Here is a 20,376-nt window from a genome sequence, read left to right on the forward strand (position 1 = left end):
ATGCATGCTGCTGATTCTGTGTCATTGAATCACTCATTGAGGGGCGTGTTCACAATAATAGCCGTGTGGAGTTCTATTAGTGAGGTCATTCATTCTTTGAAAAACAGGTGGCAATGATTGCCCTTATTTAAGGAAGGAAGGCAGCAAATGTTGGACATGCTGGTTACAGTGCATTTCTCTCTGAAATTCTGAGGAAAATGGGTCATTCCAGACATTGTTCAGAAGAACAGCATACCTTGATTAAAAAGTTGATTGGAGGGGAAAACATATAAAGAAGTGCAGAAAATGATCGGCTGCTCAGCTAAAATGATGGCAAATGCTTTAAAATGGCAACCAAAACCTGAAAGACGTGGAAGAAAGCGAAAAACTACCATTGGAATGGATAGAAGAATAGCCAACATGGGGCGGACTCAGCCAACAATCAGCTCCAGGAAGATGAAAGAAGGTGTGACGTTCCCTGTGAGGACTCAGCCAACAATCAGCTCCAGGAAGATGAAAGAAGGTGTGACGTTCCCTGTGAGGACTCAGCCAACAATCAGCTCCAGGAAGATGAAAGAAGGTGTGACGTTCCCTGTGAGGACTGTTACAATTAGAAGACGCCGATGTGAAGCCAAGCTATCTGCAAGAAGTCCCCGCAAAGTCCCACTGTTGGGAAAAAGACGTGTGCTGAAGAGGTTACAATCTGCCAAAGAGCACATGGACCGGCCTAAAGAGAAATGGCGCAACATTTTGTGGACTGATGAAAGTAAGATTGTTCTTTTTGAGTCTAGTGGGCGGAGACAGTTTGTCAGACGACCCCCAAACACTGAATTCAAGCCACAGTACACTGTGAAGACCGTGAAGCATGGTGGTGCAAGCATCATGATATGGGGATGTTTCTCATACTACGGTGTTGGGCCTATTTATCGCATACCAGGGATCATGGATCAGTTTGAATCCATCAGAATACTTGAAGAGGTCATGCTGCCTTATGCTGAAGAGGAAATGCCCTTGAAATGGGTGTTCCAACAAGACAACGACCCCAAACACACCAGTAAACGTGCAACATCTTGGTTCCAGACCAACAAGATGGACGTTATGGAGTGGCCAGCCCAATCCCCGGATCTTCATCCAATAGAAAACTTGTGGGGTGACATCAAAAATGCCGTTTCTGAGGCAAAACCAAGAAATAGAGAAGAACTGTGGAATGTGGTCCAATCATCCTGGGCTGGAATACCTGATCACAGGGGCCAGAAGTTGGGGGACTCCATGCAACACAGATGTACAGCAGTTCTCAGAAACAGTGCGACTACAACCAAATATTCATGAAGTCATTCAAAGGAAAGCAAAATCTTCAAACATTTCTCAGGTTATATAGTGAATGTTGGAGTTTGGAAAGAAGAATACAAACACGGAGATTTGTTTGAACCGTCTAATATTCACTTTTCTTCCATTTTTTTAGAGGAACAACACAAATTTGATGTATTTTTCTTCCTGTTTTGATTTGGAATAGAATGTGTCGTGTTCCCAATGCATTTGTGTGGATGGAAAGAAAAGGATTAGAAGGATTTGCAGCTTCAGTCACTTTTATCATCACACGGCTATTATTCTGAACACAAATGTATATCCAGCGATCCCGGGTGACTATAGACGTGGCAGAGAAGTCCACCTCCATATCCAGCGATCCCGGGGTGATTATAGACGTGGCAGAGAAGTCCACCTCCATATCCAGCGATCCCGGGTGACTATAGACGTGGCAGAGAAGTCCACCTCCATATCCAGCGATCCCGGGGTGATTATAGACGTGGCAGAGAAGTCCACCTCCATGTCCAGCGATCCCGGGTGACTATAAACGTGGCAGAGAAGTCCACCTCCATATCCAGTGATCCCGTGTGATTATAGACGTGGTAGAGAAGTCCACCTCCATGTCCAGCGATCCCGGGTGACTATAGACGTGGCAGAGAAGTCCACCTTCATATCCAGCGATCCCGGGGTGACTATAGACGTGGCAGAGAAGTCCACCTCCATATGCAGTGATCCCGGGTGACTATAGACGTGGCAGAGAACTCCACCTCCATATCCAGCGATCCCGGGGTGATTATAGACGTGGCAGAGAAGTCCACCTCCATATCCAGCGATCCCGGGGTGATTATAGACGTGGCAGAGAAGTCCACCTCCATATCCAGCGATCCCGGGGTGACTATAGACGCGGCAGAGAAGTCCACCTCCATATCCAGCGATCCCGGGTGACTATAGACGTGGCAGAGAAGTCCACCTCCACATCCAGTGATCCCGGGGTGACTATAGACGTGGCAGAGAAGTCCACCTCCATGTCCAGCGATCCCGGCTGATTATAGACGTGGCAGAGAAGTCCACCTCCACATCCAGCGATCTCAGCTGATTATAGACGTAGCAGAGAAGTCCACCTCCATATCCAGTGATCCTGGGTGATTATAGACGTGGCAGAGAAGTCCACCTCCATATCCAGTGATCCCGGGTGATTATAGACGTGGCAGAAACGTCCACCTCCATATCCAGTGATCCCGGGTGATTATAGACGTGGCAGAGAAGTCCGCCTCCATATCCAGCGATCCCGGGGTGACTATAGACGTGGCAGAGAAGTCCGCCTCCATATCCAGCGATCCCGGGGTGACTATAGACGTGGCAGAGAAGTCCGCCTCCATATCCAGCAATCCCGGGGTGATTATAGACGTGGCAGAGAAGTCCGCCTCCATATCCAGCGATCCCGGGGTGACTATAGACGTGGCAGAGAAGTCCACCTCCATATCCAGCGATCCCGGGGTGATTATAGACGTGGCAGAGAAGTCCACCTCCATGTCCAGTGATCCCGGGGTGACTATAGACGTGGCAGAGAAGTCCACCTCCATATCCAGCGATCCCGGGGTGACTATAGACGTGGCAGAGAAGTCCACCTCCATATCCAGTGATCCCGGGTGACTATAGACGTGGCAGAGAAGTCCACCTCCATATCCAGCGATCCCAGGGTGACTATAGACGTGGCAGAGAAGTCCACCTCCATATCCAGCGATCCCGGGTGACTATAGACGTGGCAGAGAAGTCCACCTCCATATCCAGTGATCCCGGGGTGACTATAGACGTGGCAGAGAAGTCCACCTCCATATCCAGTGATCCCGGGGTGACTATAGACGTGGCAGAGAAGTCCACCTCCATATCCAGCGATCCCGGGGTGATTATAGACGTGGCAGAGAAGTCCACCTCCATATCCAGCGATCCCGGGGTGACTATAGACGTGGCAGAGAAGTCCACCTCCATATCCAGTGATCCCGGGTGACTATAGACGTGGCAGAGAAGTCCACCTCCATATCCAGCGATCCCGGGTGATTATAGACGTGGCAGAGAAGTCCACCTCCATATCCAGTGATCCCGGGTGACTATAGACGTGGCAGAGAAGTCCACCTCCATATCCAGTGATCCCAGGGTGACTATAGACGTGGCAGAGAAGTCCACCTCCATATCCAGTGATCCCGGGGTGACTATAGACGTGGCAGAGAAGTCCACCTCCATATCCAGTGATCCCGGGGTGATTATAGACGTGGCAGAGAAGTCCACCTCCATATCCAGCGATCCCGGGGGTGACTATAGACGTGGCAGAGAAGTCCACCTCCATATCCAGTGATCCCGGGTGACTATAGATGTGGCAGAGAAGTCCACCTCCATATGCAGTGATCCCGGGTGATTATAGACGTGGCAGAGAAGTCCACCTCCATATCCAGTGATCCCGGGTGACTATAGACGTGGCAGAGAAGTCCACCTCCATATGCAGTGATCCCGGGTGATTATAGACGTGGCAGAGAAGTCCACCTCCATATCCAGTGATCCCGGGTGATTATAGACGTGGTAGAGAAGTCCACCTCCATATCCAGTGATCCCGGGTGATTATAGACGTGGCAGAGAAGTCCACCTCCATATCCAGTGATCCCGGGGTGACTATAGACGTGGCAGAGAAGTCCACCTCCATGTCCAGCGATCCCGGGGAGTCCACCTCCACATCCAGCGATCCCGGGTGATTATAGACGTGGCAGAGAACTCCACCTCCATATCCAGCGATCCCGGGGTGACTATAGACGTGGCAGAGAAGTCCACCTCCATATCCAGCGATCCCGGGGTGACTATAGACGCGGCAGAGAAGTCCACCTCCATATCCAGCGATCCCGGGGTGACTACAGACGTGGCAGAGAAGTCCACCTCCATATCCAGCAATCCCGGGGTGATTATAGACGTGGCAGAGAAGTCCACCTCCATATCCAGCGATCCCGGGTGACTATAGACGTGGCAGAGAAGTCCACCTCCATATCCAGCGATCCCGGGGTGACTATAGACGTGGCAGAGAAGTCCACCTCCATATCCAGCGATCCCGGGGTGACTATAGACGTGGCAGAGAAGTCCACCTCCATATCCAGTGATCCCAGGTGATTATAGACGTGGTAGAGAAGTCCACCTCCATATCCAGCGATCCCGGGTGATTATAGACGTGGCAGAGAAGTCCACCTCCATATCCAGCGATCCCGGGTGACTATAGACGTGGCAGAGAAGTCCACCTCCACATCCAGTGATCCCGGGGTGACTATAGACGTGGCAGAGAAGTCCACCTCCATGTCCAGCGATCCCGGCTGATTATAGACGTGGCAGAGAAGTCCACCTCCACATCCAGCGATCTCAGCTGATTATAGACGTAGCAGAGAAGTCCACCTCCATATCCAGCGATCCTGGGTGATTATAGACGTGGCAGAGAAGTCCACCTCCATATCCAGCGATCCCGGGTGACTATAGACGTGGCAGAGAAGTCCACCTCCACATCCAGCGATCCCGGGTGATTATAGACGTGGTAGAGAAGTCCACCTCCATATCCAGCGATCCCGGGGAGACTATAGACACGGCAGAGAAGTCCACCTCCATATCCAGCGATCCCGGGTGACTATAGACGTGGCAGAGAAGTCCACCTCCATGTCCAGCGATCCCGGGTGACTATAGACGTGGCAGAGAACTCCACCTCCATGTCCAGCGATCCCGGGGTGACTATAGACGCGGCAGAGAAGTCCACCTCCATATCCAGCGATCCCGGGTGACTATAGACGTGGCAGAGAAGTCCACCTCCACATCCAGCGATTCCGGGTGATTATAGACGTGGTAGAGAAGTCCACCTCCATATCCAGCGATCCTGGGGTGATTATAGACGTGGCAGAGAAGTCCACCTCCATATCCAGCGATCCCGGGGTGACTATAGACGTGGCAGAGAAGTCCACCTCCATATCCAGTGATCCCAGGTGACTATAGACGTGGCAGAGAAGTCCACCTCCATATCCAGTGATCCCGGGTGACTATAGACGTGGCAGAGAAGTCCACCTCCATATCCAGTGATCCCGGGGTGATTATAGACGTGGCAGAGAAGTCCACCTCCATATCCAGCGATCCCGGGGTGACTAGACGTGGCAGAGAAGTCCACCTCCATGTCCAGCGATCCCGGGGTGACTATAGACGTGGCAGAGAAGTCCACCTCCATGTCCAGCGATCCCGGGGTGACTATAGACGTGGCAGAGAAGTCCACCTCCATATCCAGTGATCCCGGGTGACTATAGACGTGGCAGAGAAGTCCACCTCCATATCCAGTGATCCCGGGGTGATTATAGACGTGGCAGAGAAGTCCACCTCCATATCCAGCGATCCCGGGGTGACTAGACGTGGCAGAGAAGTCCACCTCCATATCCAGCGATCCCGGGGTGACTAGACGTGGCAGAGAAGTCCACCTCCATATCCAGCGATCCCGGGGTGACTATAGACGTGGCAGAGAAGTCCACCTCCATATCCAGTGATCCCGGGTGATTATAGACGTGGCAGAGAACTCCACCTCCATATCCAGCGATCCCGGGGTGACTATAGACGTGGCAGAGAAGTCCACCTCCATATCCAGCGATCCCGGGGTGACTATAGACGCGGCAGAGAAGTCCACCTCCATATCCAGCGATCCCGGGGTGACTACAGACGTGGCAGAGAAGTCCACCTCCATATCCAGCAATCCCGGGGTGATTATAGACGTGGCAGAGAAGTCCACCTCCATATCCAGCGATCCCGGGTGACTATAGACGTGGCAGAGAAGTCCACCTCCATATCCAGCGATCCCGGGGTGACTATAGACGTGGCAGAGAAGTCCACCTTCATATCCAGCGATCCTGGGGTGATTATAGACGTGGCAGAGAAGTCCACCTCCATATCCAGCGATCCCGGGGTGACTATAGACGTGGCAGAGAAGTCCACCTCCATATCCAGCGATCCCGGGGAGACTATAGACACGGCAGAGAAGTCCACCTCCATGTCCAGCGATCCCGGGTGACTATAGACGTGGCAGAGAACTCCACCTCCATGTCCAGCGATCCCGGGGTGACTATAGACGCGGCAGAGAAGTCCACCTCCATATCCAGCGATCCCGGGTGACTATAGACGTGGCAGAGAAGTCCACCTCCACATCCAGCGATTCCGGGTGATTATAGACGTGGTAGAGAAGTCCACCTCCATATCCAGCGATCCTGGGGTGATTATAGACGTGGCAGAGAAGTCCACCTCCATATCCAGCGATCCCGGGGTGACTATAGACGTGGCAGAGAAGTCCACCTCCATATCCAGTGATCCCAGGTGACTATAGACGTGGCAGAGAAGTCCACCTCCATATCCAGTGATCCCGGGTGACTATAGACGTGGCAGAGAAGTCCACCTCCATATCCAGTGATCCCGGGGTGATTATAGACGTGGCAGAGAAGTCCACCTCCATATCCAGCGATCCCGGGGTGACTAGACGTGGCAGAGAAGTCCACCTCCATATCCAGCGATCCCGGGGTGACTATAGACGTGGCAGAGAAGTCCACCTCCATATCCAGCGATCCCGGGGTGACTATAGACGTGGCAGAGAAGTCCACCTCCATGTCCAGCGATCCCGGGGTGATTATAGACGTGGCAGAGAAGTCCACCTCCATGTCCAGCGATCCCGGGGTGACTATAGACGTGGCAGAGAAGTCCACCTCCATGTCCAGCGATCCCGGGGTGACTATAGACGTGGCAGAGAAGTCCACCTCCATATCCAGCGATCCTGGGGTGACTATAGATGTGGCAGAGAAGTCCACCTCCATGTCCAGCGATCCCGGGGTGACTATAGACGTGGCAGAGAAGTCCACCTCCATGTCCAGCGATCCCGGGGTGACTATAGACGTGGCAGAGAAGTCCACCTCCATATCCAGTGATCCCGGGTGACTATAGACGTGGCAGAGAAGTCCACCTCCATATCCAGTGATCCCGGGGTGATTATAGACGTGGCAGAGAAGTCCACCTCCATATCCAGCGATCCCGGGGTGACTAGACGTGGCAGAGAAGTCCACCTCCATATCCAGCGATCCCGGGGTGACTAGACGTGGCAGAGAAGTCCACCTCCATATCCAGCGATCCCGGGGTGACTATAGACGTGGCAGAGAAGTCCACCTCCATATCCAGTGATCCCGGGTGATTATAGACGTGGCAGAGAAGTCCACCTCCATGTCCAGCGATCCCGGGGTGACTATAGACGTGGCAGAGAAGTCCACCTCCATATCCAGCGATCCCGGGGTGACCAATCACAATGTATCTACACATCCAATTGGTGTACAGAAGATCTACAACAGACACGATGACGTCACAACCGCTAACCAATCTCCTCCGGGTAATATCGAGATTTATTTTTTTAATGGATAGAATTTGCTGGATGTTCCCAGACATAAAACAAGTCCAATATCTGGCCGTGTGTACACTGGGGGAGGATAGGATGGGATTGTAGGGGAGGATGAAGATGACAAGCAACGATGGGATGGTAGAATGGACTTACATTGGAGGATAATGGAATTACGAGGATGACGGAGTCATAGTAACGATAGGATGGCAGAATGAGATTACAGGGAGGATAACATGAGGATGAGGATGACGGAGTCATAGTAACGATAGGATGGCAGAATGAGATTACAGGGAGGAAACATGAGGATGAGGATGACGGAGTCATAGTAACGATAGGATGGCAGAATGAGATTACAGGGAGGAAACATGAGGATGAGGATGACGGAGCCATAGTAACGATAGGATGGCAGAATGAGATTACAGGGGAGGATAACATGAGGATGAGGATGATGGAGTCATAGTAACGATAGGATGGCAGAATGAGATTATAGGGAGGATAACATGAGGATGAGGATGACGGAGCCATAGTAACGATAGGATGGCAGAATGAGATTACAGGGAGGATAACATGAGGATGAGGATGACGGAGTCATAGTAACGATGGGATGGTAGAATGGACTTACATTGGAGGATAATGGAATTACGAAGATGACGGAGTCATAGTAACGATAGGATGGCAGAATGAGATTACAGGGGAGGATAACATAAGGATGAGGATGACGGAGTCATAGTAACGATAGGATGGCAGAATGAGATTATAGGGAGGATAACATGAGGATGAGGATGACGGAGTCATAGTATCGATAGGATGGCAGAATGAGATTATAGGGAGGATAACATGAGGATGAGGATGACGAAGTCATAGTAACGATAGGATGGCAGAATGAGATTATAGGGAGGATAACATGAGGATGAGGATGACGGAGTCATAGTAACGATAGGATGGCAGAATGAGATTACAGGGAGGATAACATGAGGATGAGGATGACGGAGTCATAGTAACGATAGGATGGCAGAATGATATTACAGGGGAGGATAACATGAGGATGAGGATGACGGAGTCATAGTAACGATAGGATGGCAGAATGAGATTACAGGGGAGGATAACATGAGGATGAGGATGACGGAGTCATAGTAACGATAGGATGGCAGAATGAGATTATAGGGAGGATAACATGAGGATGAGGATGACGGAGTCATAGTAACGATAGGATGGCAGAATGAGATTATAGGGAGGATAACATGAGGATGAGGATGACGGAGTCATAGTAACGATAGGATGGCAGAATGAGATTATAGGGAGGATAACATGAGGATGAGGATGACGGAGTCATAGTAACGATAGGATGGCAGAATGAGATTATAGGGAGGATAACATGAGGATGAGGATGACGGAGTCACAGTAACGATAGGATGGCAGAATGAGATTACAGGGAGGATAACATGAGGATGAGGATGACAAAGTCATAGTAACGATAGGATGGCAGAATGAGATTACAGGGGAGGATAACATGAGGATGAGGATGACAAAGTCATGGTAACGATAGGATGGCAGAATGAGATTATAGGGGAGGATAACATGAGGATGAGGATGACGGAGTCATAGTAACGATAGGATGGCAGAATGAGATTACAGGGGAGGATAACATGAGGATGAGGATGACGGAGTCATAGTAACGATAGGATGGCAGAATGAGATTATAGGGAGGATAACATGAGGATGAGGATGACGGAGTCATAGTAACGATAGGATGGCAGAATGAGATTATAGGGAGGATAACATGAGGATGAGGATGACGGAGTCATAGTAACGATAGGATGGCAGAATGAGATTATAGGGAGGATAACATGAGGATGAGGATGACGGAGTCATAGTAACGATAGGATGGCAGAATGAGATTATAGGGAGGATAACATGAGGATGAGGATGACGGAGTCACAGTAACGATAGGATGGCAGAATGAGATTACAGGGAGGATAACATGAGGATGAGGATGACAAAGTCATAGTAACGATAGGATGGCAGAATGAGATTACAGGGGAGGATAACATGAGGATGAGGATGACAAAGTCATGGTAACGATAGGATGGCAGAATGAGATTATAGGGGAGGATAACATGAGGATGATGAGCTCACAGTAATGATGGGATGCAAGAATGAAATCATAGGCAATGATGATGGGAGGATGAGGATGACAAACTATATGTAATGATGAGACAGTAGAATGAGGTTAAAGGGTTGATGATGAGCTCACAATAATGATAGGACAATACATTTAGATTAGAGGGGATAATGATGGGAGGACAAGGATGACAAGCTCATGGTAATGATAGGACCTTAGAATGAGATTAAAGGGAATGATGCTGGGAGGATGAGGATGACTACCTTGCAGCAATGATGGGATGGTAGGATGGGATTACAGGGGACAATACTGGGAGGATGAGGATGACTACCTTGCAGCAATGATGGGATTACAGGGGACAATGCTGGGAGGATGAGGATGACTACCTTGTAGCAATGATGGGATGGTAGGATGGGATTACAGGGGACAATGCTGGAAGGATGAGGATGACTACCTTGCAGCAATGATGGAGTGGTAGGACGGGATTACAGGGGACAATGCTGAGAGGATGAGGATGACTACCTTGCAGCAATGATGGGATTACAGGGGACAATGCTGGGAGGATGAGGATGACTACCTTGTAGCAATGATGGGATGGTAGGATGGGATTACAGGGGACAATGCTGGGAGGATGAGGATGACTACCTTGCAGCAATGATGGGGTGGTAGAACGGGATTACAGGGGACAATGCTGAGAGGATGAGGATGACTACCTTGTAGCAATGATGGGATTACAGGGGACAATGCTGGGAGGATGAGGATGACTACCTTGCAGCAATGATGGGGTGGTAGAACGGGATTACAGAAGACAATGCTGAGAGGATGAGGATGACTACCTTGTAGCAATGATGGGATTACAGGGGACAATGCTGGGAGGATGAGGATGACTACCTTGTAGCAATGATGGGATTACAGGGGACAATGCTGGGAGGATGAGGATGACTACCTTGTAGCAATGATGGGATTACAGGGGACAATGCTGGGAGGATGAGGAAGCTGAGCTTGCAGTAACAATGAGACGGAAGAAAGATTAAAAAGGACAATATTGGGAGAATGAGGACAAGGATGACAAGCTTGCAGCAATGGTGGGATGGCAGCATGAGATGAAAGGGGATGATAATGGGGGGATGAGGATGATGAGTGCTCAGTAATGACAGGACGGTAGAACGAGATTACGAAGGATGATGAGCTCACAGTAACAATGGGACGCCGAGACTTCTGACCAATGAGAAGGAATGAAAGGACTGCCAGCTCCAGCCAGAGCAGCAGCTGGAAGGACCCGGCAGGCACTCTGCACCGAGGCTGAAAGGGGAAGTTCAGTGACATTTACATAACAGTCGTCCTTCCACAGGACCAGCTCACCCGGCTCAACCAGAAACAGGAAAAGGATAACCTCAAGGGAAGAGCTGTCAGTGCCGCACACAGGAGGAGGGGGGGGGGGGCGACCAGGCAACCAACGTAAACACAGCATGACAACTGACTGCTACACAGCCAGGCAACCTAGCAACACACACGGCACACGGACAATGGACCTACCAAACGATGGACACGGCACACGGACAATGGACCTACCAAACGATGGACACGGCACACGGACAGTGGACCTACCAAACGATGGACACGGCACACGGATAGTGGACCTACCAAACGATGGACACGGCACACGGATAGTGGACCTACCAAACGATGGACACGGCACACGGACAATGAACCTACCAAACGATGGACACGGCACACGGACAATGGACCTACCAAACGATGGACACGGCACACGGACAATGGACCTACCAAATGATGGACATGGCACACGGACAATGGACCTACCAAACGATGGACATGGCACACGGACAATGGACCTACCAAACGATGGACAGGGCACACGGACCTACCAAACGATGGACACGGCACACAGACAATGGACCTACCAAACGATGGACACGGCACACGGACAATGGACCTACCAAACGATGGACACGGCACACAGACAATGGACCTACCAAACGATGGACACGGCACACGGACAATGAACCTACCAAACGATGGACACGGCACACGGACAATGGACCTACCAAACGATGGACACGGCACACGGACAATGAACCTACCAAACGATGGACACGGCACACGGACAATGGACCTACCAAACGATGGACACGGCACACGGACAATGGACCTACCAAATGATGGACATGGCACACGGACAATGGACCTACCAAACGATGGACATGGCACACGGACAATGGACCTACCAAACGATGGACACGGCACACGGACCTACCAAACGATGGACACGGCACACAGACAATGGACCTACCAAACGATGGACACGGCACACGGACAATGGACCTACCAAACGATGGACACGGCACACAGACAATGGACCTACCAAGCGATGGACACGGCACACGGTCAATGGACAGTACATGGCCCTCGGCCAGCTCTTACCATGTGTGTAGATGTTGCCCAGCTCGTTGTGCAGGTAGAACAAGCTCCTCATACATTCTGCTCCGCTGGCCACAGGACGGTACCCCGTCAGCACAAACTTATTGAACTGGAGGTGGGGGGGGGAGCTGGCCCAGTCCAGCAGCCGGGGACCACTCAGAAACGCCATGGGTCTCCGCAGAGATAGGCCCGTCCTCCGAACAGAAAGGATTTCCAGACAAGAGCAGGCTCACTGAGTAACGTACGGGCAGCAGCTGCTCCACATGGAACCGTATTTGAGATATGTCAGCAGTTCCTTCTCCACCTATAAAGATATTCATGTCCTAGCTGTGACATTGCAGAATATATGGAGTTTCATTGTGAAGAAGTCCGATCCCCGTCCCGGGGTAACGTGTGGAGGACACTTCTGGCAGGCGGCTCGCTCGTGAAAGGCTATGCAGTCTATTTGCTGGTTTTAGCAAGCTGCAAGTTGAGACTAAGCCGTGAGGAGGTCATCAGGAATGCCGTGATCTCGTCTATTCTTCCGCACACACAAATATTTGTCATGCCTTTTCATTCACAGATACATTCCATCTAGTGACATCATACTCAACTTTTCTCCGGCTTTGATGATCGCCCCGTGCCGCTGGCCACCAGCCGGCTCTTAACTTAACAAACTTGTCACATGAGGACTAATTCCTGAAAAGCCTTAGTCACCGAGCATCCAATCAATGAGCAAGGCTCCACACACAGGACAATTCCTCGCTTTGTAACCTATACAATGGAGGAGGACCAGGAAGTCTCCGGCTGGCAGCTAGCAACTTCACACAGTGACAGACAGCAATCCGTTTCCTGGAGATTAAGCGTCTTTGTCATTCAAGTTTCTGCTGCCTCCTCCGTGGGCTAAGTAATGTAAGGTGTAACATGTCCTTCTCCACCACAAACTCCGTGATACTTCCGGCTGATACCTACAGACCATCCTATCTCAGATACAACCCAGAAGGGTGTCCTAGACGCCCGACCTAAATAATGGAGCCCACCGTCTATCCGTCTTACAAAGAGCAGCTCCACAAAGTTCCAGTAACAATACACTTTATATTAATATCCACACTGGAGGAAGGGGTCGTCTGGTCTTCATGGTCACCCTATGTCCAGCTCTGTGTTCAAAGATGAAGAGAGTCCTCCAACTGAAAGAATACACTTAATAATAATATCCAGATAGCAGGAAGGTATCTTCTGGTCTTCATGGTCACCCAATGTCCAGCTGTGTGCTCAAAGATGGAGAGAGTCCTCCAACTAAAAGAATACACTTTATAATATCCAGACAGGAGGAAAATGTCTTCTGGTCTTCATGGTCACCCTATGTCCAGCTGTGTGGTCAGGGGAGGAGCAAGTTCTTAGATTAAAAGAATACACTTTATAATATCCAGGCAGGAGGAAAGTGTCTTCTGGTCTTCATTGTTACCCTATGTCCAGCTGTGTGTTCAGGGGTGAAAAGAGTCCTCCAACTGAAAGAATAAAATTTATAATATCCAGAGAGTGGGAAGATGTCCCCTGGTCCTCGCAATCACCGTATGTCCAGCTGTGTGTTCAGGGGTGAAAAGAGTCCTCCAACTGAAAGAATAAAATTTATAATATCCAGAGAGTGGGAAGATGTCTCCTGGTCCTCGCAATCACCATATGTCCAGCTGTGTGTTCAGGGGTGAAAAGAGTCCTCCAACTGAAAGAATAAAATTTATAATAATATCCAGACAGGTGGAAAGTGTCTCCTGGTCCTCGCAATCACCGTATGTCCAGCTGTGTGTTCAGGGGTGAAAAGAGTCCTCCAACTGAAAGAATAAAATTTATAATATCCAGAGAGTGGGAAGATGTCTCCTGGTCCTCGCAACCACCGTATGTCCAGCTGTGTGTTCAGGGGTGAAAAAAGTCCTCCAACTGAAAGAATAAAATTTATAATATCCAGAGAGTGGGAAGATGTCTCCTGGTCCTCGCAATCACCGTATGTCCAGCTGTGTGTTCAGGGGTGAAAAGAGTCCTCCAACTGAAAGAATAAAATTTATAATAATATCCAGACAGATGGAAAGTGTCTCCTGGTCTTCACGGTCACCCTAAGTCCAACTGCGTGGTCAGAGGTGGAAAGTGTTCTCAATTTGTAGGAATACAATTTATAATATCCAGACAAGGGGAAGGTGTGTCCTGGTCTTCATGGTCACCGTATGTCCAGCTGTGTGGTCAGGGGTTGAAAGAAATCTCGAATTGTAGGAATACACTTTATAATAATATCCAGACGGGGAAGGTGTTTCCTTGTCTTCACAGTCACCGTATGTCCAGCTGTGTGGTCAGGGGCGGAAAGTGTTCTCAATTTGTAGGAATACAATTTATAATATCCAGACAGGGGAAGGTGTTTCCTGGTCTTCACAGTCACCCTATGTCCAGCTTTGTGGTCAGGGTGGAAAGAGTCCACCAACTGAAAGAATAAACTTTATAATAATCTCCAGATGGGGGGGAAGGTATCTCCTGGTCTTCACGGTCACCCTATGCCCACTTGTGTGGTCAGGGGTGTAAAGAGTTCTCAAACTGTAGCAATACAATTTATATTATCCAAACAGATTTGAACGTGTCTCCTGGTCACCTTATTTCAAAAGTGAAGAGTGTCCTCCAATTGTTGGATCACACTTTATATTAACATCCATACAGAAGGAATATGTCGTCTTCTCTTCATGGTCACTCTAAGAACACATGTGTGTTCAGATGTAAAAAGAGTTCACTTAAAGAAAACCCTTTATTATAATATCCAGACATGAGAAAGGTGTCTTCTGGCCTTCACTGTCACCTTAGATCCACCACACGGGCACACTTTTCTATGACAAGACCCCATCTTGGTACATTAGGAGGTCTCACAGTACGGGACATTATCTGTCTCTTTATGAAAGAGCTGGTTCATCAGCAGCAATCTCTGTGAGACATCTTCCACAGTCCTATGTATGACATCTGAGGTCATCTGAAGCTATCTGTCAGGAGAGGATGGACATGACCCTCACCAAAGAAGATAAAGCCTCTGACACAGTTATCTTTTGGCGATGTGAAGACCGAGGTCTTCTGGGAGAACATTGAATATGGGATCTGGCATAAGCCTATGCCTGTTTGGAGAATGTAAGGATGGTCTCTAGGATGAAGAGATGTCTAGTTGGAGAATCTGGGGATGTCTCTCACCATGAAAGGGTCTCTAGTATGTAGCTATGTCTAATTGGAGAATGTACGTTATGTCTCTCACCACAAGATGGTTTTTAGTAAGTAGCTAGGTCTAGTTGGAGAATCTGGGGATCTCTCTCACTATGGAAGGGTCTCCAGTATGTAGCTATATCTAGGTGGGTAATGTAGGGGAAGTCTCTCACCATGGGACAGTCCTTTGAATCTAACGATGTATAGCTGGCAGATTTGTAGAGGTCTCTTTTCATGGAACATTCTCTAGTATGTAGCCATGTCTAGTTGGAGTACGTGGGAATGTTTCTCACCATGGGACAGTCGCTAGTAAGTAGATAACTGGAGAATGCCAGAATAACTTTTCATGGGACAGCCTCTGTTACATAGTTGTGTCTGGTTAGAGAATGTTGGGATGTATATCACCATAGGATGGTCTCCGGTATGTAGCTATGTGTAGCTGGGGGAACATGCAGAAGCCTCTCACCATTGGACAGTCTCTGTCATGTAGGTATATCTAATTGGAACATGTGGGGATGTTTCTCACCATATGACTGTCTAGTTGGGTTGGAGAATGTGGAGATATTTTTCCCATAGGATGGACTGTAGAAGGTTGCTATATCTAACTGGAGAGTGTGGGAATGTCTCTTCCCATAGGATAGTCTCTGTCCACTTGGAGATTGTGGGAATGTCCGTCACCATATGATGGTCTCTAAAATGTAGCTATGTCTACTTGGGCATATGGGTATGTCTCTCATCATGGGACAATCTGTGTATTTCTAGTGGGCTAGCATGAATTTCTCTCAAGATAGAACAGTCTCTTTGTATGTCCAGTGGAAGAGGATGAAGAAGAGTCTGAGTGCAGGACACTCAGATGTCTCCTAAAGAAGCACCCTTGGTTCCTCTGGTGGTCTCTGGAGATGAAATTTTGCTGAGGGCAATGTCTCTAGGAAGTGTGTGGATCCTACCAGGAGGTCTAAAGGCAGAGGAGGGTCTTAAGAAGATAGGATTCTCAGTCAGGTCTCTCCTCTGCATGGAGATGTCTCTGGGTGGAGGCCGTTCTCAATCAGGAGGATGTTATTCTGAGTCAAGTCTCATCTCTGAATGGAGAGGTCTTTGGGCACAGGACAGAATTCTGGGTTAGATCTCTCCTCTCGATGGAGATTTCTTTGAGCACAAGTAGGATACTTGGGTCAGGTTTCTCCTCTGGATACAGATGTCTCTGGGTGGAGGATGGCCTCAGAAAGACATGATTCTGGATCTAGTCTCTCCTTTGGATGAAGATGTCTCTGGGCAGAAGATAGGATTCTGGGTTAGGTCTCTCCTCTGGATGCAGATGTCTGTGGGTGGAGGACAACTTCAGGAGGGTGCGATCCGGTTCAAGTTTTTTCTCTGGATGAAGATGTTTTTTAGCAAAGGGCAGGATTTTGGATCAGGTTTCTCCTCTGGATGGAGATGTTTCGGGGTGGAGGATGGCCTCAGGAGGACAGGGTTCTGGGTAAAGTATCTCTCTTAGATGGAGTGGAGGATGGAAACCTGTCACAGGTAACTTCTCTGGATGGAGATGTCTCTGATGGAGGATGGTCTTGGGATGATGGGATTTTAGGTTAGGTCTCACCTCTGGAGGGAGATGTCCTGGGGTGGAGGAAAGACTCAGGATGGGAGTCTGGGTCAGTTCTCTTCTCTGGATAGAGACGTCTGTAAACTGAGGTTAGAATTTGCCAGGTTTCTCCTCTGGATGGCAAGGTCTCAGGGTGGAGGATGGCCTCAGGACAGAGTTTTGGGTAAAGTCTCTCTCTTGGCTGAAGATTTCTTTGAGTGGAGGATGCAAACTTGTCACAGGTAACTTCTCTGGATAAAGAAGTCTCTGGTGGAGGATGGTTTTGGGATGATAGGAGTCTGAGTCAGGTCTCTCCTCTGGATGGAGATGTCTTGAGGTGGAGGATGGTCTCGGGATGATGGGAGTCTGGGTCAGGTCTCTCCTCTGGATGGAGATGTCTTGAGGTGGAGGATGGTCTTGGGATGATGGGAGTCTGGATAAGGTCTCTCCTCTGGATGGAGATTTATCTGAGTGGAGGAAGGAAACCTGTGTCAGGTATCTTCTCTGGAGGAAGATGTCTGGTGGAGGATGGTTTCGGGATGATGGGAGTCTGGGTTAGGTCCTTCCCCTGGATGGAGAGGTCTTGGGGTGGAGGAGGGTCTCAGGATGATGGGAGTCTGGGTCTGGTCTCTCCTCTGGATGGAGAGGTCTATGGATGGAGAGGTCTCTGGATGGAGGATGGTCTCGAGATGATGGGAGTCTGGGTTAGGTCTCTCCTCTGAATGAGGATGTCTCTGGTCAGAGAACGGTCTCGGTTGGATTGGAGATCTGGTGTCAGCAAAGGACGCTCTCACTGAGAGGATGAAGATGTCTCTATGCGGCTCTTCTGGGGGTCCTTTCTGAGGATGGTTTGGACTCCAATGTCTCTTCTCGGAGATGTCTCCCGTATGAGGTGGTCTATATTTGGGAGGTAGGTTCAGAGGATGGAGATGATGGTGTTAGTAGTCTCCTCAGTGGATGGAGATGATGGGGGTAATTGTCTCTCTCCTCATTGGATGGAGATTAGGGTAGTAGTCTCTCTCCTAAATGGAGATTATGGGGGTAGTAGTCTCTCTCCTCAATGGGTGGCGATGATGGGGGGGTAGTAGTCTCTCTCCTCAATGGATGGAGATGATGGGGATAGTAGTCTCTCTCAACGGATGGAGTAGTAATCTCTCTCCTTTCAGTGGATGGAAATGAAGAGGGTAGTATTATCTCTCTCCTCTCAGTGGATAGAGATGATGGGGGTAGTAGTCTCTCTTCTCAGTGGATGGAGATGGTGGGGATAGTAGTCTCTCCTCTCAGTGGATGATGGTGGGGGTAGCAGTATCTGCTCTCAGTGGATGAGGATGGTGGGGGTATTAGTCTCTCCTCTCGGTGGATGGGGGGGCAGTAGTCTCTCCTCCCAGTGGATGGCGGGGGTAGTAGTCTCTCCCCTCTCAGTGGATGGATATGGTGGGGATAACAGTCTTCCAGTGGATGGTGGGGGTAGTAGTCTCTCTCCTCAGTGGATGGGGATGGTGAGGGTAGTCTCTCTCCTCAGTGGATGGGGATGGTGGGAATAGTAGTCTCTCCTCTCAGTGGATGGTGAGGTTAGTAGTCTCTCCTAAGTGGATGGTGATGGTAGGGGTAGTAGTCTCTCCTCTCAGTGGATGGAGATGATGGGGGTAGTAGTCTCTCCTCTCAGTGGATGAGGATGGTGTGGTAGTCTCTCCTCTCAGTGGATGGAGATGGTGGGTGTAGTAGTCTCTGCTCTTGGTGGATGGAGATGGTGGGTGTAGTAGTCTTTGCTCTCAGTGGATGCAGATGGTGGGGGTAGTAGTCTCTGCACTCAGTGGATGGGGATGGTATGGGTAGTAGTCTCTCCTCTCGGTGGATGGGGATGGTGGGGGTAGTAGTCTCTCCTCTCGGTGGATGGGGATGGTGGGGGTAGTAGTCTCTCCTCTCGGTGGGTGGTGGGGGTAGTAGTTTCTCCTCTCGGTGGATGGGGATGATGGGAGTAGTAGTCTCTCCTCTCAGTGGATGGAGGGGGTAGTAGTCTCTCCTCTCAGCGGATGTAGATGATTGGGATATTAGTCTATCCTCAGTGGATGGAGATGGAGGGGGTAGTAGTCTCTCCTCTCGGTGGATGGAGGGGGTAGTAGTCTCTCCTCTCGGTGGATGGAGGGGGTAGAAGTCTCTCCTCTCAGTGGATGTAGATGATTGGGATATTAGTCTATCCTCAGTGGATGGAGATGGTGGAGGTAGTAGTCTCTCCTCTCGGTGGATGGAGATGGTGGAGGTAGTAGTCTCCCTTCTCTCGGTGGATGGAGGGGGTAGTAGTCTCTCCTCTCGGTGGATGGAGGGGGTAGTAGTCTCCCTTCTCTCGGTGGTCGGTGTGGTGGGGGATGGGGAGGGATCAGGCCGGGAAGGTCACGTGACGAGGACGGATCTCCGGACCTCTCCAGACGGAGGAGGCGGATCATCACCGGACACAGCCGGCCCCGCCCCCTGCCGCATATCTCCGCCCAGCACATCACAGCATCCCGCCCAGAGCATGAGGCAGTCTCCTAGCAACCTGAGGACACGCCCTCCATCCTGGCTGGCCAATCCTGAGAGAGAACATCGGCGGGAGTCCCATCAGAAGGAGCAGGGGGTGGGGACTACCGACCGTGTGAGGAGAGAGGAGCGGGACTACCGACCGTGTGAGGGGGGAGGAGGGGGACTACCGACCGTGTGAGGGGGGAGGAGGGGGACTACCGACCGTGTGAGGGGGGAGGAGGGGGACTACCGACCGTGTGAGGGGGGAGGAGGGGGACTACCGACCGTGTGAGGAGAGAGGAGCGGGACTACCGACCGTGTGAGGTGGGGGGAGGAGGGAACTACCGACCGTGTGAGGGGGGAGGAGGGGGACTACCGACCGTGTGAGGTGGGGGGGACTACCGACCGTGTGAGGTGGGGGGGGGAGGAGGAGGGGAACTACCGACCGTCTGAGGGGGGGGGGGGAGGGGAACTACCGACCGTCTGAGGGGGGGAGGAGGGGAACTACCGACCGTCTGAGGGGGGGGGGGGGGAGGAGGGGAACTACCGACCGTGTGAGGGGGGAGGAGGGGGACTACCGACCGTGTGAGGTGGGGGGACTACCGACCGTGTGAGGTGGGGGGGACTACCGACCGTCTGGGGGGGGGGGAGGAGGAGGGGAACTACCGACCGTCTGAGGGGGGGGGGAGGGGAACTACCGACCGTCTGAGGGGGGGGGGAGGGGAACTACCGACCGTCTGAGGGGGGGGGGGGGAGGAGGGGAACTACCGACCGTCTGAGGGGGGGGGGAGGGGAACTACCGACCGTCTGAGGGGGGGGGGG

General features: G+C 50.7%; 1 protein-coding gene across 1 annotated transcript in view; it reads right to left on the reverse strand.

The window, feature by feature from the left end:
• PAQR4 (progestin and adipoQ receptor family member 4) overlaps positions 1 to 19,529 on the reverse strand; it is a 51,281-nt gene extending 31,752 nt beyond the window's left edge. The window contains exon 1 of the mRNA XM_089664808.1: positions 12,279 to 19,529. Coding sequence (XP_089520934.1) covers positions 12,279 to 12,444 — 166 coding nt within the window. The 5' untranslated portion in view covers positions 12,445 to 19,529. The remainder of the gene's footprint in view (positions 1 to 12,278) is intronic.
• Positions 19,530 to 20,376: the final 847 nt, after the last annotated feature.

The sequence above is a fragment of the Staurois parvus genome, unplaced genomic scaffold (assembly GCF_062004578.1).
Source record: "Staurois parvus isolate SC_StPar_1 unplaced genomic scaffold, SC_StPar_1.0 ptg002048l, whole genome shotgun sequence".
NCBI lineage: Eukaryota > Metazoa > Chordata > Amphibia > Anura > Ranidae > Staurois > Staurois parvus.